The sequence below is a fragment of the Phascolarctos cinereus genome, unplaced genomic scaffold (genome assembly GCF_003287225.1).
Source record: "Phascolarctos cinereus isolate Bilbo 61053 unplaced genomic scaffold, phaCin_HiC Scaffold_1;HRSCAF=81, whole genome shotgun sequence".
NCBI lineage: Eukaryota > Metazoa > Chordata > Mammalia > Diprotodontia > Phascolarctidae > Phascolarctos > Phascolarctos cinereus.
Genome location: NW_027555514.1, coordinates 273,155,701 through 273,179,847, shown reverse-complemented (window position 1 = coordinate 273,179,847; position 24,147 = coordinate 273,155,701). Strand labels below are relative to the sequence as shown.

At 43.4% G+C, this 24,147-nt stretch overlaps 1 protein-coding gene and 1 pseudogene across 1 annotated transcript in view; both read left to right on the top strand.

Annotated features, from left to right (window-relative positions):
* The first annotated feature begins 5 nt into the window (after nt 1-5).
* The window catches only part of LOC110205660 (putative tetratricopeptide repeat protein 41), a 78,196-nt gene continuing 54,054 nt past the window's right edge, over nt 6-24,147 (top strand). The window contains 2 exon segments of the mRNA XM_078146890.1: nt 6-377; nt 21,985-22,960. Of these exon segments, the coding sequence (XP_078003016.1) occupies nt 22,174-22,960 (787 nt within the window). The 5' untranslated portion in view covers nt 6-377; nt 21,985-22,173.
* On the top strand, nt 4,419-9,446 carry LOC110205609 (p21-activated protein kinase-interacting protein 1 pseudogene; annotated as a pseudogene).

The window sequence follows — 24,147 nt, the reverse complement described above, 5'->3', positions numbered from 1 at the left end:
GGGAAGCAGAGGTAGGGGGAGGAGGCGGCGATCCGCCAATGACAGCCCTCCAGGTGAGGGGCCCGAGGACCGAAGCGTGGCTCCAGCTGATTGGCTCACGAGAGCTACGTTGCTCTCGGCCAATCACCAGACTCCGCGGGCCCCTAGCTCGGGCGGCTCCGACGTCGGAGGAAGGTCGACCAATGAGCGCTAGCTCAGGCAGCCTCCCTCCTCCCCCTTTCCTTAGGGTCGCGCTCCGGAAGCACTTCTGGATCCTTCCTCGACAGCATTTACTCCGTTACTAGGGGAAACGGTGTCCATGGCAACACGTTCTTCGCTTTTCCTCCCCGAAGAATACATTGAGAGTCGTATAAGGCTCCCAGTTCGGCAAGTCCCAGGTAAGCCCTACCCCGGTTGCCGCAGGCTACTCGGGTGGGTAGCTTCTCGGGAAACAGGAATTTCAGGAGTTAGTGCTCCAGAAACTGAGGAGGTGGGAGGAGGGGGGCGGGGCGAGGCCGGGCATCCCGCGAGAAACTACACATCCCAGCATGCAACGTCCCCAGAACTACAAGCTTCTGGGCTTGCCTCTTGGGCTAGCCATGTGCGTACTCTTAACTTCTAGTGGCCTTGCGGGCGTTCCGGGCACTATCCCCAGCCCTTTGAGCCTGGCCTCGCAGCTAATGCCCATGACCTTGGGAGCACGGCTTGGTGGAGGGGGGCGAACAAAAAAAAGTGTGAAGTTTGCCTCTCCTTCCCCAGTTTGCAGTCCTTTCCCCCTCCCCGCATCTTCCTCCCTGAGCCTCTACATAAGTGACATAATCAAGGCTGTAAAGCTGGGAGGGACCTGGCAGGTCCATCAGTCTTACCTCCTCCTTTGACAGATGAGGAAACTGAGGCCCAGAGAGGGTAAATGACCTGTTAGAAGCATAGATCCAGTACTGGAAGGGACCACAGAGGTTATCCAATCCACTGCCCCTCATTTGACAGATAGAAGAAGCCCTGAAGAGGGTAAATGACCTGTTAGGAGCCTAAGTCCAGGGCTGGAAGGGACCTCAGAGCCATCCAAGTGCCCCTCATTTGACAGTAGAGTAAACTGAGGCCCAAAGAGGTTAAATGACCTGTTAGGAGCCTAAGTCCAGGGCTGGAAGGGACCTCAGAGTCATCCAATCAAGTGCTCCTCATTTGACAGTAGAGGAAACTGAGACCCAGAGCACTGAAGCCACCGGCCCCAAGGTCACACAGCTCCTTTAAAGGGGGGACAGCCCTGTAATCTCAATGTCATTTCCTTCCCCAGCATGTAGGGAGACCCTGCTGTCAAAGCTGCTTCATGTCCCCTGGCCAGAAGTCTGTGACACCCTCCCAGATTCACTTGGAAGGAGAGGGCTTGTGACCTTCCCTCCTGTCTCAGGGAAATTCTGTGCTTGTGAGCTGCAGCAAGCTCACCACCTCAGGTACAAAGACCTTTCCTGGAAAGTAACCTTCCCGTAGGCAAATTGTTTTGATTGAACCCTGAGGAACCTGAAGGCTGAATTTTCTGCTAATGGCCCAGCTCACCCTCACCTCCTGTCCCAGTCATAGTTATGGGGAGTGGAAGTGGGAGTGACCTCGGGGAGGGGGCTTCCAGCAGCACTAGCGTCTGCTCCATTATGATTATGGCCCTTTTGTAGCACCCTGGCCTGTGTGAGACCCAGGGGACAGTATGAACAGAACTGTGCAAATGAGATGACACGAAACAAGGAAGCTAAGTCCCAAATGAGTGCTCAAAGGATGCACCTGCGGAGCACTTGAAAGCAAAACCTGTGATGGAGCAAATGAGGTAGTATTAACTGCTAAGTGAAACACTTTCAAAATTTTCAGTGAGACAAGAAAATAGTACTGCTAACTGGCTTCGACAGGCGCTTTTCTTGGATAGGGACATAAATCAGTAAGTTGGGGGAAACATCTTTGCTTTCTCCTTAGAAGCATTTTATAAATTCCTAATCAGTCCATCAATCAATATTTATAAGCACCCACTATGTGTCAGGCACTCTGCTAACTCCCAGAGGTACAAGAAGAGGCAAAAGACAATCCCTGCCCTCAAGGAGTTTACGATCTAATGCAAACATAATTCAAAGCAAGCTATATACAGGATAAATAGGAAATACTTAAAAGTTTTATCTATATTTAAAAGACATTTATTTTACATATATATATATTCCACACTCACATATATTTCTGGTTCCCTCCCCCCTTTTTTAAATTAATGCCTTCATTTGAATTTTGCAAGCTCTCACCTACCTACATGGGTCCTTGAAGAGAAACAAGCTTTTTAGTGTTTGTCTTACAATGACACTTCCTTTATTAGAATACCAGTAGGTTACCTGCTTGCCTGAGGTTCCTGTTTGTTGACTTATTGTGGTCAACTCTTTACATCAGCTTGGATTAGCTGTATTGTTATTAGTGAGCAAACCTAGTTTAAAAAAGTCACAATCCCCTTTAAAGCTTCTGTGCTTCTCTCTTTGCTAGTTATGGTTTTTTTTTCCAGCCATGCTTTTTTTTTTGCAGTTTTATTCATATTTTTTTTGTGTTCCATTCATTTCTGACCTTTCTCTTTCTCTACCCAGCTAGCCTCCTTTTTCTTGTAACAAGATTTTAGAAAGAAATAACAAAAAAACACTTCAACAAAACTAACCAACACATGAACTGTGTCTGAGAGAATATGCAAAATGAGGACTAAATTTTAATAACTTGGATGCAGTTCATCTGGAATGCAAACAATAACATTTTGTAGCTTTGGTGAGAGAGGACTGTTAAATAAACAAGTGGATATTAGGGATTAGTTCAAAAAAAGCAACTAGCAGAGCAGAGGTTAATACTCTATGGCAAGTTTACCAAAGATGATTTTGAGTAATGTTCATTGGCTAGTCCAGTTAAAGGTATCATCCTGCACAAAAATGCATACCTGTATCACTTGGTAACAGTAGCCACATTTCTTTAATGTTCATTGGCTAGTCCAGTTAAAGGTATCATCCTGCACAAAAATGCGTATGTGTATCACTTGGTAACAGTAGCCACATTTCTTCTTGGATGGAGCTCAGAAGGGAGAGATCAGTGTGTTTTTTGAAGTTTGGAGCCCTTAAACTAAAGGTCTTGTTAAGTTAGCCTTGGGGTGAACTCAACTCCCTTAAGGTGTTAAATTTCACAACCTTTTCTCCTTTTCAAAAACTACATGTTCTTTGAAAGGCTCCTTCCCCTCTCCCCCATTTTTTTCTGTGTATTTTTTCTCTCTCTACTCAACCACTAGCATCACTGAGCTGGGGGTGGAAGGTGGAGCATGGAGATAGAGTCAATATTTCCTTGGTCATCTTTTCTGGACAACAGTAAGTGTGTCTACAGCACACCAATGCTACATTTCCCCATTCCAGACTTACATTGAGATGACCAATGTATGATGACTTTTGGTAGGGTTAGAAGATTAACTGGCTAAGGGGGAGCTGAAATCAAAATAAATAAACAAATCCTTGGCTTGCCCGACTTCTGAAAGGATGTGAATCTTCTTTTTGGAGTAGGGTCCATTCAGTTTCGACTCTCTTCCCTGCAACTTTTTACATTCATTGTTAGTGCCATACAATGATGATCGATAATTCGTGGTGATAACCTTCAGGCAATGTGGGATACAGAAGTGCCTGCAGAATAATTAAGAATTAAAGTGAGGTTCAGGATAATTTTAGTATTAGGTGTATTCTTTGGTATTTAATTTTTAAAAATTAGCAATTGGCCTATGGCATATTGAGTCATTTGAAGTTGACCCCACCTTTCAAGTGAAATTAGCCTAGTCATTCTCCCGCCATTCTGGATGTGGGAATTTACCTTAATTCAATGCGTATAACTGCTAATTTGGAAACATGAATTATAATTGTGAGCTAATTAGAAAAGATAGGAGGGTGGCTGGACTTGTGATTCCCTTGGTGCAGGGAACTCCCTCTCCTAACGCAGGTCAGCCTGTTCTTTGCAATTTATAGTCTCTGAGAGACGCCTCAGTGGTTCAGTGACTTGTCATTTAACAAGTAGTTGTCGGAGGGATGCACTTGAACCTAAGGCTTCTTGGCTTGGAGGCCTGCGCTCTCTGCCTGTCTGTCTCTGTCTCTCCCTCTCCTATGCCTGTCCTCCCCACCCCCCCCCTCCCAGCCCCGCTGCCTCTCACTTATGAACAGATAGCACTGTATCATTGGGCTGCTTCGTCTTTGATATCAGCAATGTCAAGCCGGCTTGGTTGGTTGATTCCCACCTGATGTTAAACAAATGGTCTGATATAGATCGCAAATAATGCCGATTCTGGGGCTGTCTCAACCACGGGATCATCATCCTCACCCCCAATTTGCAGTCTTCAGTCAAGGATCGAGGACCTAAGTAAACAGGCAATCCAGCTAAGCGCCTAAGTGACCGGTTGTGCACTCAAAATGGGCACCCAGATTCCCAACAAGTTTACAGGAATTCAGAAAACAAGACAACGTTTGGCCAAAGTCTGTGCATTTCCTGTGTGCCAGGCACTGTGCTGAGCTGTAAAGGAAAGCAAAAACAGTCTCAGCTGTCCAGAAGCTCACCTTGCAGTGCGCCCGATAGCGTTTAAATAACTAGGTACATACAAGACATCTACCGATCAGATGAAAGGCAGTCTGAAAGGGGATGACTGGCAGCTGGGAGAATTATAAGAGGGGCGGGGGTTGAGCAGAGGCTTGAAGGTATCCATGGAAACTAAGGGAAGGGGAAGGGCCAGAGCATTCCGGGCGTGGGGGACAGTCTGGGGACTAGGCGGAGTCCTTGGCTTTCTGACCAGCCTGTAGTTTTCTCAGATAAGCCCTCTGCTCTTGCTGGCTCCCAACACAGTCTCGTAGATTTCATCCTTCTCCTGTCCCAGGTCACCCTGGGAGGATGCCTTGTGCTTTATCAGAGGCTTCCTTTCCTATACCTTGCAAGGTCCTGTGACCTCTTGTGTGATCCTGGGTAGAATACACCACTTGCTGTAGTTTTCTTTGGATTTCTTAGTCGTCATTCAGTTTGGTGCAAACTTCAGGGTTTTGTTGGAGTAGATGTGGGGGGTGGCCTCCTGTTCAGGTGGATATCTTTACTGGATGTCGATTCTGATGCCATGTTCCTAACAAAAGGTAAAACGTCATGAAGTAGAATTAGAGCTGGAAAAGGGACCTGAGCTGTTCTGAACATACCATTCTCTTATGCTGGTTATTTCCAGCATTTTTAGTTCAGATAGAAAAGGCAGAGTTATCATGTGAACAATAAAGTAGTCCCCAAGCAGAGAAGTCCAGAAGTCTTAAAAGATTAGCCTCTGGAGACGTCTGATCACCAGATCACCTCTGTGAGCCAGGTTATGTCCAAAGAGAGTTGGTCGGGATTCTGTTTCTAGGTCCTAGTGACCTGGTTTCCAATTGTAAGGGTTTGTTTACCATATGATAGTATCTTCTATTGAAAACCAACCAACAGAAACCTCCCACAAACAACAAAAATCACTGCTCAACCTTTGTATTCATTCTTACCGGGTGTTTTGTTCACTTTTCTCTTTGCACAAAATCAGACACCCTGCTGTGGCTTTAAAATTCTTATTGATGATGAAATCACTTAAATATATTCTTTGGTTATTAAATGATTCCATGCTTCACGCATTGTGATGAAAAGCAGTGATTTAAATGTTATAATAATAGCATTTATGCAGCTAAGTGCTTCACACATGTCATCTCATTTTATCCTCCCAACAGCCCTGGGAGGTAGGTGCTATTATTATCCCTATTTTACAGATGAGGAAACTGAGGTAGACAGATGCCCAAGGTTCACACAACTGGGAAGTGTCTGAGACAATTTAAAATCAGGTCTTCCTGAGTCCAGGCTCAGTTCTCTATCCACTGCCCCACCCAGCTGCCTCTATATACAAATGTCATAGCTGACCCATACATGCAAATGCATATATGTGTGTGGGTGTGTATTTACATTTATATTGAAACTTAAAAGTGTCTGGGGCAGCTTGGTGATGAAGTGGATAGAGCCCTGGGCTTGGAGTCAGGAAGACCTGAACTCAGATTTGGCCTCCGTCACTTTTACTAGCTATGTGACCCTGGGAAAGTCACTGAATCCTGTTTGCCTCATGTGTACAATGAGCTGGAGAAGGAAATGGCAAACCACTCTAGTATCTTTGCCAAGAAAGCCCCAAATGGGGTCACAGAGAGTCAGACAGGACTGAAAAGACTGAACAAAAGTGTGCAGGGTACAGTTTTGTTTTGTTTTTTTTTTCTTCCAGCACACCACAAGTAGCATGAGAGAAAGCACTCAGTGTATCCTATCTTTATTTCCCAAGCAGTTCATGAGGTCCAGATCTCCTGGCCAGAACAGCGTGGCTCTTCAATCTTTCCACTTTCAAGGATATTCTGTTCCTGGCTGTTTTTCCCTTGGGAAAGCTACTGTTGAGGTAATCATCTGCCGTTGAGTAGCCAGAACCTGCCTCAGAAACTTCCAACCTTTCAGAGTCACCAAGTTGCAGGAAATTCTGGAAACATTCATTTTTAGACTGTCCCAGAAAAAACAAGAGGGCAGGGACACAGACTCATCCAGGCAAGCACATGTCCTTAGTGCCAATTGGCTGCTATTGCCACTGGGGGTAGGGGTGGGAAGGGGAGAAGAAGGGGAGAGAAATCCTCTCCCCCATCCCTTTATTGGAAGTCCAAGAGAAAGGAAGTGCCAGGTGCATCTGAAAAGAAGCCAAATTGGTTCCAGCACGTCCAGCCTCTCTTTTGGCTGCCCAGGTAGCTGCTTAATAAAGGTTTGTCATAAGGGAAGAGCTCTGTGAAATTGACATGCTATAGAAGTATAGGTAATTGATTTGAGATGCATTTCTCTGCCTTTGAGAAGCGTTTTCTATCTGGACCACCTGACTATAGCCAGTTACCATTGTTTACCTGAAAGCAGTTAGCTGAATTGCAGAGATGATACCTAAAATATAGTATCCTCATTTATTGAGCCTCGTATAACCAGATTTATAATGTAATAGCAATAAAAGGATGGTGGGGAGCTAGGTTGCGCAGTGGATAGAGCACCAGCCCTGGATTCAGGAGGACCTGAGTTCAAATCCAGGCTCAGACACATAACACTACCTGTGTGACCCTGGGCAAGTCACTTAACCCCATTGCCTAGCCAAAAAAATAAATAAAAAAAGGATGGCAAAATCTCTTAATTAAAGATTCAGCATCCATGTTTTATCCTTCCCTTCACAGACTAAAAATATCAAAGCATGCCATACCCTGTGAACAAGTGAGGAGTTAATCAGTCAATTACCACTAGCCCACTGCAAGTAAATGACAAGAGTCTAGCCTGATACCTTTGTCAGGTGAGAACAGTCCTTTAATCAGAGGTGTGAGCTAGGTGTGAATAAAGTCTACACATTCAATCAATCAATCAATCATTTCTAGGTCTTAGTGACTAAAGTTTGGTCTAAGTTATGGGGAAAAGTCCTTGATTAATTTAGATCTTGAAAGCCAGTGGTTGAACTGGAGAGACACACAGAAAGAGTATTTGTGTTTGTTGAGGAAACTTGGTCTTGTCCTGTGGGTTGACTGTAAACTAGCCAGCCATTTCAGAGCCCATTCATTAGAGCATTTGGTAGTTACTTGACTATAAGCCAAGCCCCAGAGAAGGAACTGCTGGGGTGGGTCGGGGAGAAGAGAATCCCTCCCTCTCCTCCTTGCTTGGAGGATTAGGAGGTAGACTTTGGAGGGCTGGGGGATTTGGACTTTTTTTATGTCAGGGTCCTAGCAGCATCCCTGGAATGGCAGTATTGACATCAGGAGTCAAGAACATATTAGACACATGAGAAGAAGCAGCTTCAGGATTCCAGAAGGAACCTGACAGAAAAGCTGCATTAAGCCTAAGGGGAAATTCTCGAGTGCCCATGAAAGGGAAGAAATGACATCCAGCAAGCAGGAGCTTCAAGCCACTCCTTTGTCACGTGTGTCCTCCAAGCTTGAGCCCACTTTCCTCTCAGCTGTCTGTTACAGACTTTTGAGGGGGTAGTTTTGTATCGAGTATGCCACCCTTGTACACACCTGTTTCTAAAAGCTAGTTAAGTGTGTCTGCTAATTGGGCAAGCACGGCAGTAGGGGCTCATGAGCAATTGCATTTTAAGACACCCCTCAGGTTTGACCCTGGAGCCCTGACGAGAGGTGTAGGAATCATCTGGGTACCCAGCATGCCAGAGTTCATGGAGATTTGGGGAGGATTCCCAGAGCTGTGATTGGTTTTCATCTTCACTCTTACTTCAGATTCTTAGATAATGAAAGACTTTGATAATTTCTTCTTCAGAAAGAAATAGAACAGGTCTGTGGCTGCTACAAGCAGGTTCTTTTAAGGCGAGTGGTACAGAGAGCCTAGCCCAAGTGAGAAATAGACCCTTGTGGCTGACTTCACCCACCATGGCCACGCTGCCTCCTGGTCAGCAGTGACTTTAACCATTTTATGGTCACTGGAAGCAAAGATGAAACAATTCACATCTATGACATGAAAAAGATGAAAGACCATGGGATACAGCTCTATCATACTGGCCCAATAAATTGCCTGATGTTCTTTGGTAAGGGACAATTAATTAGTGTAGGAGAAAATGGACAGATTTGTGTTTGGGATACAAAGAGATAGGAGTGCTCAAAGCCTGTTAACACACATAAGGGACATGTGACTTTTCTTTCAGTTTATCCTTTTGGCAAATGAGCTCTATCAGTGGGAACAGACAAAATGTCATAAACATGGAACCTTATTGAAGGAAGATCTGCATTCATAAAAAAAAACAGAAAACAAAATGCTCACTTAGGGAGAAGTATATTGTCATAATAAACAAGATAGACACCTACCAACTCGAAACTGCATCCGTTAGTGGTACCATCGCCACTGGGAAGAGAATTTCTTCTATTTATTTCAGATTCCACACTTGCTGTGTCTGGAGATGAAGTAATTGTTTGACTATGATTTGCTAAAATGTCTATGAATTTAAGGCTCCTGAAAACCAATTAAAAGATGTGTAGCTTTGAAATACCAGAGCATCCTGTTATTGTTACAGTGCCCAGGGATGGTTTCATCAGAATGTGGACGCGTAGTCCAAATAAGAAGATTCCCCCATCTTTACTACAGAAAGTAAATACAAAAGCCAGACTCACATGCCTTGTTGTGAGGTTGGGCAGAGTGATGGGTGCCAAAGTGCAGCCTCCTAAAGCTGCAGCGCCTTCTCCTATAAACAGAGAAGATAAAAGGTCAGAACTGCCTCTCCTCCTCCCCAATCTGATGATTCAGCAGGAAAACAGCAACAATCCAAGAAATTTGGTTGGACTGAGGATAGTGACAACCCAACCAGAACAGAAAGCCCAGGGTCAGTCAAGAAAATAAAATTGGAGGGTATATGAGAAAAGAAGAAAAAGAAGGAAGTACAAATCATGGAATAAATCTAAAAATTTTTTTAAAACCCTAACATTGTAATTGTTAAGATGATTGTATAGATCTAGGGATTTGGGCAAAGCACAAGGGAAGTAGATTGCCCTGAAAATAGAGGGAACTCTCATTCAAGTACAGGTCTGTGAAATCTAGATGTAGTACCACAGCTCTCTAGCACCAAGTGACCCCAACTTTTCTTCCAGCAAGGATCCTCAGGCCGTGGCTCACCTGCATCCCATCTTGGCTCCTCCTCTACCACCTTGGCCATTAACCTGACTCTCAGACATGCCAGTTTTGAATAGGAAGAAAACAGAGGCCTTTCTTTCCTCTCTTCTTACATCATCACAGATGGAGAGTTGGAAGAAACATTTAAAAGTCATCTAGTCTTAACACTCTTTTTACAGACTTGCTGAAGGTCATGCTAGTAATAAGTAGCTGAGCTGGGATTTGAATCCAGGTCCTTTGGCCCCAATTATAGCATTTTCATTATTCTACATTGCCTTTCTTATTCCTTGAAAATCACACAAACCCTTTTAAGGTTATTTTAAGAAATTTGCAATTAAAGCTATGGGGAAAGATAGAGTGAGAAACAATAACAAATAAGGAAAATGAACATTTGCCAAATTTTAACAGTTAATTGTGGTCTTAAAGGCATAGTAACCTATGAATCTTAGCTGATTTTATTACATACAACAATTCTAGTTCTTTTCCACATTAAAAATGCAGTATCCCCTTGGAGAAGTGACCTCAGATGACCCATCTGGAATTCAGATCAGAGATGTAAATGATTTCTGGATGCATCCAGGTTATGCCTCATTGTCTCATCCTAAGGTCCAGAGACGAAACCTTCCCTTTCTTCCCTTTTTCCTGCTCTGTCTTCTTCCAGATCTTCCACTCTGGAGTGGAAGCAAACAAATAACAAGGCACAATTTTCATTCCCTGGCTTAGTGCTCCCTCAATTTATCCTGCCTCTTTCAGAAAGAAGTGAAATCCAAAATCCTTTCCTTTTTCTCTCCCTCACCTAAACAGACCTTAAGGTGAGACAATTAGGCATAACTAGAATCCATAATTCATGTATTTGGCTGATCTGAATTCCAGTCCTTCTATCACCTTATAAAGCACAAAGGCTACTTTAGATAATTTCTCTAGCATTTTTAATGTGACAAAAAACTAGGGTTGTTTTAGGTAAAAAAATCAACTAAATTTGAGTTATTCATATCATAAAATCATAGGATTTTATCCAGTCCAACGTTATTGCACAGAAGAGTTCAGAGGTCATGGCTGCGTTGGCAGTAAATTAGCACTAATACCCACATCTGCTGACTTTCTGCCCAGTTCCCTTTTTCAGTATGGCGTACGGCCCCTTCTGTGATCACTGTGGGGGCTTGGAATCAGCTTTTTAAAATACACAGTGCCTGGCACATAGTCAGCCCTTAATAAAAGTTTATTGATTGATTGAAGTAATAATATCTGCAGCATTTTGAGTTTTGCAAATAACTATTTATCTGATCACGTTTGAGCCTCACCACAGCTTTGTGAGGCAAGTGTTCTAGGTTGCATCATCCCTCTTTGTGGCCTTCGTTCCTCCAGTTCTAATAACCGGTAAGCATATACTAAGTGCTTAATCAATGCTGACTATTTTATAGCTGAAGAAAATAAGACAGAATGAATTTAAGTGACTTGTCCACGATCCTGCGGCTAACAGTGGTCAGACCCACATCTTCTTGACTGCAAATCCTGATCTATTTTTATTATTTTAAAAAGATACATTTGATAAATCATCTTTGTCTTTATATCAGACTCATTTCTTAGGACAAAAACTAACCAAAACAAACCACAACCACAAAAAAGCTTCCTTCCCCATTACAGAATTAGCCTTTTCTTGCGACAAAGAAAAACGATAAAGCTAAACATCTAGTCCAGTGACCGCATCCGACAAAGAGAACGGCTGTCTGGCCTAGTGGGCTCCCAGCTTCTTTCTGGGAGGAGGGAGTGATGCTTCCTTGTGTCTTGTCTGAGACTTTCCTTGGTTTTTCAATGTTGCTTCCCCCACCCCCATCTTTTCATTTACATTGTTGCCATTGTATATATTGTTCTAATGATGTCTTTGTTTTGCTCTTCTGTGTTTCATAGAAATTTTCTGATTCTCTGAATTCCTCATATTTGTCATTCCTTACTGCACAGTCCTATCCTTGAGTCCTCGTTCCCTTGCCATGCCTGGCTTGTGCCATGGCAAACTCCAAACCTCTGATTATCCCCATCATTGACCTCCTCTCCTCTGAGGCTAGAGAAAGTCAGGCAGGTGAGCTCACTGTGTCCACTGCAGATTTATGTTATTCGATCTCATCATGTCCTAATGTCAAGACACCTTTCAGTCTTCTCTAATTGTATTCTCCCACTGCAGCTATTCCAAAACTTCATCTCTCTTTAAACTTCTCACCCTACTTGGCTTTGTTTCTCTCTCAATAGAGAACCTGCCCTCCTAATACTTTACTGAGGAAATTGTTTTTCCAGAAGTTTTTGTCAGATAGTGACTTCTTGTCCCAAAAAGCTGGGGTCTTTGGGATTATCAAACAATGGGATCATTTACTGTGTCTTGTGTACCTAATCTATTCCACCGAGCCATCTTAGCCAGAACCAGATTATTTTGATGATTACCAATTTATAATATAGTTTGAGATCTGGTATGGATAGGGTCACACTTCCTTCACATTTTCTTTTCATTAATTTTCTTAATGTTCTTGACTTTTTATTCTTCTAGATGATTTTTTTGTAAATGAGGAAATAGAGACCATTTCATGTGAGCCCCTCGCCTCCCCTGCTGTACATCGCAAAGCCCTTTGAGGTCATCCCCTACTCTCTTCTCATTTACTTAGATCTCTTTGATGAAGCCACACTTTTCCTTGCTGCAGCCTACAGTTCTGCTTGTCCCCTCGAATCTCCTCCTTTCCTGTGGGGTTCAATGCCTGTCTCTAGAAGATGATACCTAACTCTATACCTAGCTCCAGACTCCCACCTGAGTGCCTTTCCTGCATCTAGAGGTTCTGTAGGCATCTGCAAAGAGACATGAGATGCCCACGTGGACTGTTTGTGCTGGACCTGTGGCAGAGCATCCTGAGCTCGTGTTGGTCTGGTCAGCCACAGTCAGACACTCTGTACCTCGACGCTGGCATAGTGATGTCATTCTGGTCCCCTTCGAGAGCAAAGGACAGCAGCCAACCAAGGCATCTCAGCATGTTGAAAACATTTATTTTTTCATGTCTTTCTTCCCAAACTCGCCTCTCTTCCTAACTTGCCTATTTCTGTTTTCCAATCATTGACTCAGGTTCAGTCTTCCCTGCTGCGGCACTCCTGCTTCCCCTGCATCCAGTCAGTTACCAAGCCTTGTCCAGGCTCCCACCACCACCACCACCACCATCACCACAACCTTCTTTCTGTTTATATAGTCACCACCCTCCTAATCACCTCTTATGGATTATACCACAAGAACTTCCAGACTGGACTCTCAGCCTCAATTCTCTTTCTTCTCCAGTCCTTCTGGATTGGAGCTGATAAAGTGATATTCCTAAAGCACAGGTTTGATGAGGTCACTCCCCGGCTCAAGAATCCCCAGTGGCTCCCCATTTCCTCCAAGAGAAGATCTCAACTCCTCCACTTGGCATTTAAAGCCCTTCACAATCAGATTCTAGCCTACTTTTCCTAGCTTGGTACTAACACTACTGTCCTTTACACCTTCTGGGGTCCAGCCCCTCTGGCTACCTTACCGTTCCTTAGGTGCAACATTCCATCATGACTATCTGTGCTTTTCTCTCATGTGTCTGTCTCCCGTGCCTACCATGCCCTCCCTTCCACAGTGGCCTCTTGGAGCCTTAACCTTCCAGTGAAGTTTAGCTCAAAGGCTTCTGATGGGAGATCTTTTCCAATCCCTCAGCCGATCCTCCTCTCTGCCCCCCAAATTGTATTTACTTTGTATTTTAGTTTAGTAGATATTGACACTGTCTGCTTGTTTGTGTCCTCAACTTCTAGCCATGACGCTATGGGACTGATGATATTTTTACATTAAGTAAGTTATTTTTGTTTTTGTTTTAGCTGTGTTACCTTGGACTGGTCTAGGCATGCTCAGTTTACCTGAGGTGGAGTGGACTGTGTCCCCTACTACAGTGAGTGGGGCAGCCTCTTTCAATTGGCTACCTTTTGTCTTTGAAACTGGTGAGATCTTCATTCTCTTTCCTGCCTTTGTTTCTGCCCTTTTTGGATGCCATGAACGGAATCAGGTGAGAAGGGAAAGAAAATCTTTCCCCTTCCTTGTCTTTTACCCTCCCTGAGAAATGCGTCTGGGGTGTTTGTTTCTGTACTGTGTTGTTTCAGGTGCTGGAGGTCATCCTCACGGTACTGGGAGTTGGAGCCAGGATGATATTGCAGGCAAGATGGTGCAGTCAGGCCAGCATGACAGCCCTGAAAGGCCAAGGGAATTCTGGACGTGGAGCGGAGCCTGTGTCTGTAGGGAGCTAGCTAAGCTGTAGACTGAAACCCCTACCCCACTTGAGAGACTGAAGTGGTTCAAGAGTGGGTATTATGCTCCTGTGTGTTGGGGTAACATGTTTATGTGTTTGTGAAAATCAGGTCTTCCAAAGTAAATATTTCTTTGCAGAAGGTTCAGTGTTACACTTGTCATTTCACTGCTACTGAAAGTTGCTAGTTAGAGTTGTATAGGCAACTCCGAGTGGAACAGTAACCTTTAACAATAGAGCATTTTAAAAAATATTTATTTTTGATACTCTTTTCTTTTGAAATTTTGAGTTCCAAATTCTCTTCCTCCCTCTCATCCCTTCATGTGAAATCATGCAAAACATATTTCCGTATTAGGCATGTTGCAAAAAGAAGCAAAAAAGGTGAGAAAATTATGCTTCAGTTTGCACTCAGAATTCATCAATTCTCTCTCTGGAGGATTTTTTCCATCATAAATCCTTTGGAATTGTCTTGGATCATTGTGTTTATCAGCTTAGCCAAATCTTTCATAATTGATCATTATTATAGCATTGCTATTACTGTGCACCATGATTTCCCAGTTCTTCTCACTTCACTTTGCATCAGTTCGTATGCCCTCATCATTTCTTATAGCACAACATTGCTCCATCACAATCACATGCCACAATTTGTTCAGCCCCTCCCCAGTTGATGGTCATCCTTTCAATTTCCCATTCTTTGCCACCACCAAAAGAGCTGCTATAAATATTTTCGTACTCTGTTTTTGATCTCTTTGGGAGGTAGACCTAGAAGGGGTATTGTTGGGTCAAAGGGGTCAAAGGGTAGGCACAGTTTTATAGACTTTTGGGCATTGTTCCAAATTGCTCTCCACAATGGTTGGACTAATTCACTACTCCACTAACACTTCATTAGTGTACTCTTTTCCCTCTTCTCCAGCATTTGTCATTTCTGATAGGTGTGAGGTGGTACTTCAGAGCTGTTTTAATTTGCATTTTTCTAATCAATAGTGATTTAGAGAATTTCTTCTTATGATTGTAGATTACTTTGATTTCTCCTTCTGAAAACCGCCTGTTCATATCCTTTGACCATGTAGCAAGCGTGTGTCTGGTTTCTAATCTATTCTGCTATCTGCTTCTGTTTTATGCGTGAACTCATCCCATTCACATTCATTGTTATGAATCCAACGTGTGTATTTCCCTCCGTCCCATTCTTGTGTGTCATTTTATCCTGTCCCTCCTCAAAAGTCTGTTTTGCTTCTAGGCATTATTCCCTTAACCTGCCCTCCCTTTGATCTCTTCACCCCACCCCCTTCTCTAATCCCCTTCTCCTCCTATTACCCTATTGGGTAAGATAAATTTCTGCACATAACAGAATGTGTGTGTATATGTGTGTGTGTATATATATATATATATATATATATATATATATATATATATATATATATATGTGTGTATGTATGTTCTTTCCCTCTTTGAACCATTGTGATGACAGTGAAGTTCAAGCATTGTCTGCCATTCCCCCATTTCTCCCTCCACTGTAGAAACTCTTCCTTGTACACCTCTTTTATGTGAGAAAAATTTCCCCCTTCTACCTGTCCCTTCTCTCTTCTCCCACTGCATCCTTCTTTCTTACCCCTTCATTTTTTTTTAGATCATTCTGACAAAATTATCTCATACCCATGCCGTCTTTTTATGTAATCTCCTTTTAGCTGTCCTAACAATGATAAAGTTCTTAGGAGTTATATGAATCTCTAGGCTCCACTTATATACGTTCATATGAAGCACATTTTCGCATTAGTCATGATGTAAAGAAGAATTAGAATCAATAGGAGGAACCACAAGAAAGAAGAAGCAAAACAACAAAAGAAAAGGAGAGCAAATAGTGTGCTTTCATCTGTATTCAGATTCTATAGTTCTTTCTCTGGATATAGATAGTTGTTTTTTTTTTCTTGGTAATTTGATTTTCTTCTGTTTACTTACTTATTTTTTGGTGAGGCAGTTGGGGTTAAGTGACTTGCCCAGAGTCACACAGCTAGTGACTGTTATGTGTCTGGGGCTGGATTTGAATTCAGGTCCTCCTGCCTTCAGGGTTGGTACTCTCTCCACCGTGCCACCTAGCTGCCCCTTGGATAGCTTTTTCTACAGTGAGTCTTTTGGAGTTGTCTTATATCCTTGCATTGGTGAGATGAGCTAAGTCTACCAAAGTCAGTCATCACACAGTGTGTCTGTTACTGTGTACAATGTTCTCCTGCTCCTGCTCATTTCATTCAGCATCAGTTCATGTAAGTCTTTCCAGGTGTTTTTGAAGTCTGCCTGTTCATCATTGCTTATAGCACAATAATATTCCATTGCATGTATATGCCAGAGCTTGCTCAGCCATTCCCCAGTTGATGTACATCCTCTCAATTTCCAATTCTTGGCCCCCACAAAAAGAGCTGCTATGAATATTTTTGTACATGTGGGTCTTTTCCCCGTTTTTATGATCTCTTTTGGATGTAGACCTACAGTGGTATTGCTGGGTCAAAGGGTATGCACAGTTTTATAGCCTTTTGGGTACAGTTCCAAATTGCTCAAGTGTGGTTATTTTCTTCAGTGAATTTTTGTGCCTCTCTTACCATTAGGCCAATTCTGTTTTTTAAGGTGTTATTTTCTTTAGCAATATTTGTGCCTCTTTTTACTAAGTTGTTAATTGTCTTCTTATAATTTTCTTGTATCACTCTAATTTCTTTTTCCAATTTTTCCTCTACCACCCTTATCTTTTTCTTTAATTCTTCCAGGAATTTCTTGTTGGGTTTGTCTCCAATTAGCATTTTTCTTTGAGGGTTTAATCATAGCTGTTTTTGCCTTCTTGTCTTCTTCTGAGCATGTGTCTTGATTTTCCGCAGTAGATTTTTATGGTCAGGTTCTTTTTTTGTTGTTATTTGCTCATTTTTCCAGCCTATTTCTTGACTTTGAATTTCATATTAAAATTGGGCTGTGCTCACCTGGGGTGGGGAGGTACTGTCCCAAGCTTTGGGCTTTTTTGTGCTTCTGTTTTCAGAGCTAGTTCTGGGTCTGCAAGTTTTTGGTGTTTCCAAGGTGGTGTGATCCTGGGAGAGGTGTGGTCATTTGTGGTCATTGTCTTCCTGGTCTGTGCTCTGTTCTTTACCCAAGAAAGGCTGCTGGTTCTCTGTAGTCTCAATCTCTAGCATTCCTCTTGACCCTGGAACCATGACCAGGTTCACTAGGGGAACACTGCCCCTGAAAGGGCAAATGTTCTTCTTCACCAGGGCCCCTGCTCCCTAGTGAAAGACCAGAAGTGCTCTTCCATGCCCTGGAACTGGGGCCCAGAACTACGTGTGGGCCTTTAGAGCTGCCAGTCAGCACCAGCTACACCCAGTGACAGCAGAGGGTCCCAGCCCCCTTCCCATCTCTGGGCTGAGAGCTCCCAAAGCTGCTGCTGCTGTTGCAGCAGCGGCCTCCAAGGCCCAGTGCTGGTGTTCTCACTGTGCTCTGGGCCTGTGCCCACCCCAGGGTTACACACCTCTCCTGCTCATCTCCTAAGCTGTTTAAGGCTGGAAAAATATCCCACCCTGGCCTTTTGCTGGCTCTGCTGCTCCAAAATTTGATTTGAGGTGTTATTTTAAAGTTGTTTGGAGGGGAAGGTGGGGAGAGTTCAGCAGGGTTGCTGTCTCTAATCCATCGTCTTGGCCTTGCCCTCAGGTAAGAGTTTTGTTAGATGGCTTATGGTTTTAGCAAGTAGTTTAGGTATCTGAGAGCTTAAGGGACTTACTGGTTTGTGGTCCCACAGCTCCTATATGCTACAGGTCTCTAACTTAGGTCTTCCTGACTCTAAAGTATGTCCTCTACCTACTGTGCCATACTGCCTTACATACCTGTACTACACATTTATATATTATAGTTTTTCAGTCATTCCCTAATCAGTGTGTACCACTTAGTTTCTAGTACTTTGCTAGCAGAAAGAACACTGCTATGAATATCTTGGTATATATTGGACCTTAGTTTTTATCTTTGACTTCTTTGGGGGTATTTGTGCACTATTGGGATGGCTAGGTCAAAGGTATGGACGCTTTTCTTTCCCAATTCCAAATTGCCGCCCGGAAAGTCTGGGCATCAAAACATACTCCCTATTTTTAATGTAGCCACCTGAGTGCTCAAAGGGTACTCCCAAAAGAACTGGGCCAGAGCTTACACCTAACTTTTGAATACACACATTTGACAGCACCAGATTCTTTCCATATATTCCTGAGAGGGGAGGAGGGGTTGAGGAAAGGTTCTGACCAGCCAGAGGGTAGGACTTCCTCTAGTCTTCAGTTACATAATGATGAAAAGTGTTGAAGCTGCTGTGTCCCACTGAGGTCTAAATAAAACATTGTGGATCTTAATTCTAACTATGTGCTAAAATATTTATAAGAGAGGGAGGAATTCCTGCTTTAAAGACTCCCTTTCAATGAAGTTAGCCTCAGATGCTTTAAAAAGAAAACCACTGCCATTCTGGGTAGAGCTTGCTGTTTGCATTTGCAGCTGCCTCCAGGACAAAAAGCTCTCTGTGGGAAACTTCTCTTTGTCTGACCCAGCAGTGTGCTGGCATATATGTTTAACAACTGGCTCTTTTATTAAAAAATGTACCCACAATGCACTTTTAAGTCAACTCTGCATTATATTTTCTCCATCACTTTGTTAAATCTAGACAATTAACAAAACACTCAACTGATCCCTAATTAGTAGTGTTTGCAATTTTTGAGGGATACATTTTCCCACAAAATTTAACAATTGGCTTTTAGAAGCCAGTTTTAGCCAGCTCCAGTACACTCCTGGCTTGTTGAGTTTGCTTTGTTTTGTTTTTTCCAATTTGCTTCTGGGTTCATAGCGTAGTTCAGGATGGTTGTGGTTGTTTGGCTTCTGGATCCATGGAACATGGCTGTCAAGTTGAATTGGGTAATAAGTTTACTAAATATTACAGTATGTACTATATGTAGGTCAATGTAGCTATGCTGTCTTTCTCTGCGTATTATTAACCCCCATCACACAACATCCAGAAGCTCCGTATGACATCCAGAGTCAAATAGAAAGCCCTCTGCTTGGCATTTGAAGCTCTCACACTATGTCCCTGGCTCACGCCCACGATGCAGAGGATGCTTTTCCCTATGCGGAAGAGGCCAGGGAGCCCTGATCTGAGAGTCCTGGTGACGACGCGTGCTGGGGGGCGGTGCTCAGAGAAGCTCTGGAGCATGCTTCCACGTTCTGTCACTGGGTCTGGCCTGCTAACTAGTGGTGAAAGGCGGTCTCATTGATGGGCTGCAGTGGCAGACATGGAGTGGGGGGTGCTTCAGAAAGGTAGAAGTCAGCCTAGCTTCATTCTCTCTGCATCTAACTTCTTTGGCTGACTTATTCCTACTAGACAGTGTCCGGTGAAGGACAGGGCTGCACGGGGAGGAGTCTCAGGCCTTTCCCTATCTATGCCAACATGTTACCCTGTGAAAACAGGCCTTGGTACTTCGCATTGTCATTTATTCTCTGTTTTTCTCTTAATATGAAGGAGACTAATCTGCAGGTTATGACCCTGTGACTTTTAAAAGTTCAGGAGAATGAGCCCTCTGGAAGTCCATGGTCAGTTTTACAGCCAGTTCTGCTAAGATGAGTAAGCTTCCAGGGCTAGCCTGCAGTAGCTGAGATGAGGATTCATCTGGTAGTGATGCCCCATTTGGATGTGAACTTGGCAGCACTAATGTTATATGGAAAGTGTGTCTCCAGAGCCTGAGGTGGTAAAGTAGACAGCATACCCCTGAAGTGCTGGGAGGGAAATGTTTGTAACTTCTATTCCTGCTACCTCTTTTAAGTGAATATCCCTTTGTAAAGGTTAATTGATGCAAATTGGTTGAATAGAGCTGGGGGCCCAAACACTAGTGGCTAACAGTGTGTGTATGTGGGGAAACACATCCAGAATGGGGACTCAAGCCCATAACGGTAGAGAAGAGTCACTCCCCCTAGGACGCCGAGGGGGAGATACGGCTGCCTGACTCTGGGATGGTGAGGCCAGCGAGAATCCTTGCTCTCCTGCCACCTTCTAGTCTTCTTACACTTCCTCTGTGGTCCAGCTGGGCTGGCCTGTGTTGCTCCTCACCCATGACAAGCCATCTCCCATCTCTCTGCATTTTACTGACTGGTCCCCAGTTGTTGGAATGTCCTGCCTCTTGGTTTCCTGATTTCCTTTAAAACTCATCTTAATCCCTACCTTCTTTAGGACTTTCCCAGATACCCCATTTTCTACTGCCTTACCCTGTCAAATTACTTTCCATCTACTCTGTCCACGTCTTGTATGTTCCCAGGGTCTTTCCCATTAGAATGGGAGCTCCCTGAGGGCAGGGACCATATGTTTACCTTTCTTTGTATGTTTAGCGGGTGAGCCCAGTTCCTAGCACACAGGAAACGATTCTTGTGGACTGATTGATTTGAAATGTAGTAATGGGGAGCACAGGGGAAAACACCATAAACCAGTCACCTTGTTTTAGAGCAGGGTAGACTTTGATGTCCTTTGTCCGTAAGTGTCACAAGCCCTCCAGGAGCTCAGCGGGGAGAATTTTCAGCAAACACAAGGAAGCTGCTTGACTTTACAATGGTCTGACCAACTCTTCTCAGGCACAAGGTGTGTTCTCTGCCTCAACCTTTGCTTCAGTCCTCCATTTTCCTCCCTTTCTTCCCAGATCTGTTTCCTGGCCATCATTTTTACTTCATCCCTACATATATCTCCATTGAGAGACCACAGTTATTCTCCTTGTCTTGGGCGTGAAAGTTGCTAGTTTCAGCTCTGTCTTCTCTGGATGTAGCTGACGAGCTTCCTTTTGGCCTGCTTTCTGAGCAGTTTTCATTTTCACATGTTTTTGCTGTGGGCAGAAGGAGTTGATATAAGGTGTAATGGATGGTATGAATAAAACAGGTTACTTTTTAAAAAAAAAATTTAGTTTTAGTTTTTCAACGTTCACTTTTATGAGATTTTGAGTTTTAAATTTTCTCCCCTTCCTTCTCCTTCCCCCTCCCCAAGGTGGCATGCAATCTGATATAAGCTCCACTTATGTATTCATGTTAAGCGTATTTTCACATTAGTCATGACATAAAGAAGAATTAGAACTAATAGGAGGAATCACGAGAAAGAAGAAACAAAACAAAACAGCAGAAGAAAAGCAGAGCAAATAGTATGCTTTGTTCTGCATGCAGATTCCATAATTCTTTCTGCGATGTGGTTAGCCTTTTCCATTGTGAGTCTTTTGGAGTTGTTGTCTTCGATCTTTGCATTGCTGAGAAGAGCTAAGTCTATCAAAGTCAGTCATCACACAAGGTTGCTGTTACTATGTACAGTGTCCTCCTGGTTCTGCTCTTTTCACTCAGCATCAGTTCACGTAAGTCTTTCCAGGTTTTCCTGAAGTCTGCTTGCTCATCATTTCTTGTAGCACAATAATATTCCATTACATTCATATACCACAACTTGTTCAGCCATTCCCCAATGGATGGGCATCCCCTCGATTTCCAATTCTTTGCCACCACAAAAAGAGCTGCTATAAATACTTTTGTACATGTGGGTCCTTTTCCCATTTGTGTGATCTCTTTGGGATACAGCCCTAGAAGTGCTGAGGCAAAGGGTATGCACATTTTTATAGCCCTTTGGGCATAGTTCCAAATTGCTCTCCAGAATGGTTGGATCAGTTCACAACTCTACCAACAATGCATTACAGTTCCAATTTTCCCATTATCTTCTCCAACATTTATCATTATTCTGTTTTGTCATGTTAGCCAATCTGATAGGTGTGAACTCAGAATCGTTTTGATCTGCATTTCTCTAATCAATAGTGATTCTCAGAGCATTTTTTCATGTGACTATAGGTGGCTTTAATTTCTTCATCTGAAAACTGCCTATAAAACAGGTTATTTGATAGATGGAGTGAGTATCTATATATTCGTTATTTTCTTGCCTCAGCCAAGTCCTTCCTAATGACAGAAAAAAGACATACATTCCTGGTAACCTTTAAAATGAATGTACTTTTTGTTTGTTTCTTACTTCCATTAGGTTGTTTCAACTCTGACCTCTCTATCGATTGTAAGTTGCTAAGCAAGAAATGAACTATATTGGGAAAGAAGTTTAACTTTGCTGGTGCCAAATGTTATTGGGGGATGTCTCAGAAGTATTGACAACGAAGAGCCAAGTCACCTTGCATTTCCTCTGAGTCCAACTGTGTGAATTCTTGAGCCACATGAAATGTTTCAGAAGCCAATTGAAATAATGGAGAAGAGTCCTCAGTCTGTCTCAAAGCCCCAGCCCCCCATCCAGCCTTATGTATGTTCCACAATAAAGGATTTCCAAGAAGAAAGAGATTTTTTGGCAAACAACATCTTCCCCCAGCTTAATGAACTCTGCGTTTCCTGGGGGACGTATTTCAAGGCTATTGACCTGAGGTGGCCAGCATCTGAGGCACATGACCCTCTCTGCCCTAACTTTCATAGGCCGTACTGCAGCCTGCAATCCCAGCAGCTGAAGCTTTGCCTTGATTACATCAACAACTCGTTCCCTTTTTTCCTTTGCATGCTGGGCCAGACCTATGGCGAATTCCTCCATGAGGATACAAATTTCCTGCCCACTGGCACCCCCGACCTGCCAGGGCTCTCCAAGGTGGAAAAGACCCTATATGTTGCAGCCCACAATGGCTACCCTTGGGTCCTGGAGAATTTCACCTGCAGCCTCACAGAGCTGGAAGTGATCCAGGCGGCCTTTATGAAGGATTCCCAGTTTCAGTATTACTATTTTCGGACTGGTACCATGCTACTGAAAGCATTAGAACAGGAAAAGGGAAAGATTACCTGTCCACAATCCCAGCAGAAGGAATACGAGAAACGGCGGATCGGTGAGCTCAAAGCCAAGATTATTAGCAAAGGGCTTCCGGTCAGGTTTTACAGAGATCTCCACGAGTTAGGCCAATTGGTTTTCAAAGACTGGTCAGCTGTGATAGAAAAGCTTTACCCTGCTTCCATTCTGCCAGAAAATGTAGGTTAGTAAAAAATCAGGGCTTGGAGCTGAGAGTCATCATAACATCCGTACTTTGTCTTTCAGTAAGCTTTTAAAATTCGAGCATCATATAGCATTTAAAGGTAAGTAGTTGTTGGAGTGTTCTGATGACAAGTGGATCCCTGTCTTATTAAAATGAACTCTTGCCAAAAATGATAAATGAACTGGTTCTGGGGAAATAGAAGGGAGAAAGAGGACATGCTGATTTGCAGCAGTGACCCAAGTCAATCAGTTAGTCAATAAACACTTATTAAGTGTGCACTCTGCAGCAGGTGCTGTGTAAATTAGGGCAAGAATCATGAACAAACCTCTTTTCCTTTGAGAGGCAACTCTCTGATATTATCCTGACTCATATACATAGAAAGATTTGATCATGGCAGGGGCTAGACTCAAGAAAGGATTAGCCTGCTTCTAATTAGTGCATTCTTGAAGAGCATGCAAGTGAGCCGCCTCAATTTTGGTAGTCTGTTTATAAGTCAGTTGTTTGGATCGCAGAATTTTTTTTTCCAGAGAAACAGTTTTGTCCCTGGGGAGAAGGGTGGGGTAAGATTGCCAGGCAAGCCCACAACAGCCAGTTTAAAATAGGATGTGCCAGAAGTATTGTGCTGTTTCCCTTGGACTCTAGAACCCAACCACCGCGTATAGCATCATTTTGATGGTAAATGGAGTCTGAGTCCTGTGAACCACTGACAGCGGTAACCCAAGGCCTGAGGCTGGGGCTTAGTAGTGAGGAGGAGCAGGGGTTAGAATCCTGAGGAAGTGTGGTAGAGTAGATAGTGTTCTGAACTTGGAGTTAGGAAGACCCAGGTTTGGATCCCACCTAAGACTCACTAGCTGTGTGACCAATTATCTAATCTCTCAGAGCCTCAATATCTTTTGTCAAATGGTAATAACGATCTCGTACTGGGAGGCAGAGTGGCTTAATGGATGGAAAGTGAGGCAGGGAGATGTGGGTTTGAGCCCCACCTTTGACATAGACTGTCTGTGGTACCTCAGGCAATAACATTTAATTGGGAAATACTTAACGAAATGAATGAAAATACAACATGGGACATAGATAATGTTAATATGTGGTTTTTGAAGTCAGTGTGCTGGCCCATTTTCTGTTTGAGCTTGACACCACTGCTCAAGTCTGTAGATTACAGAGAAGGAGATGGTCTACATTGGGAG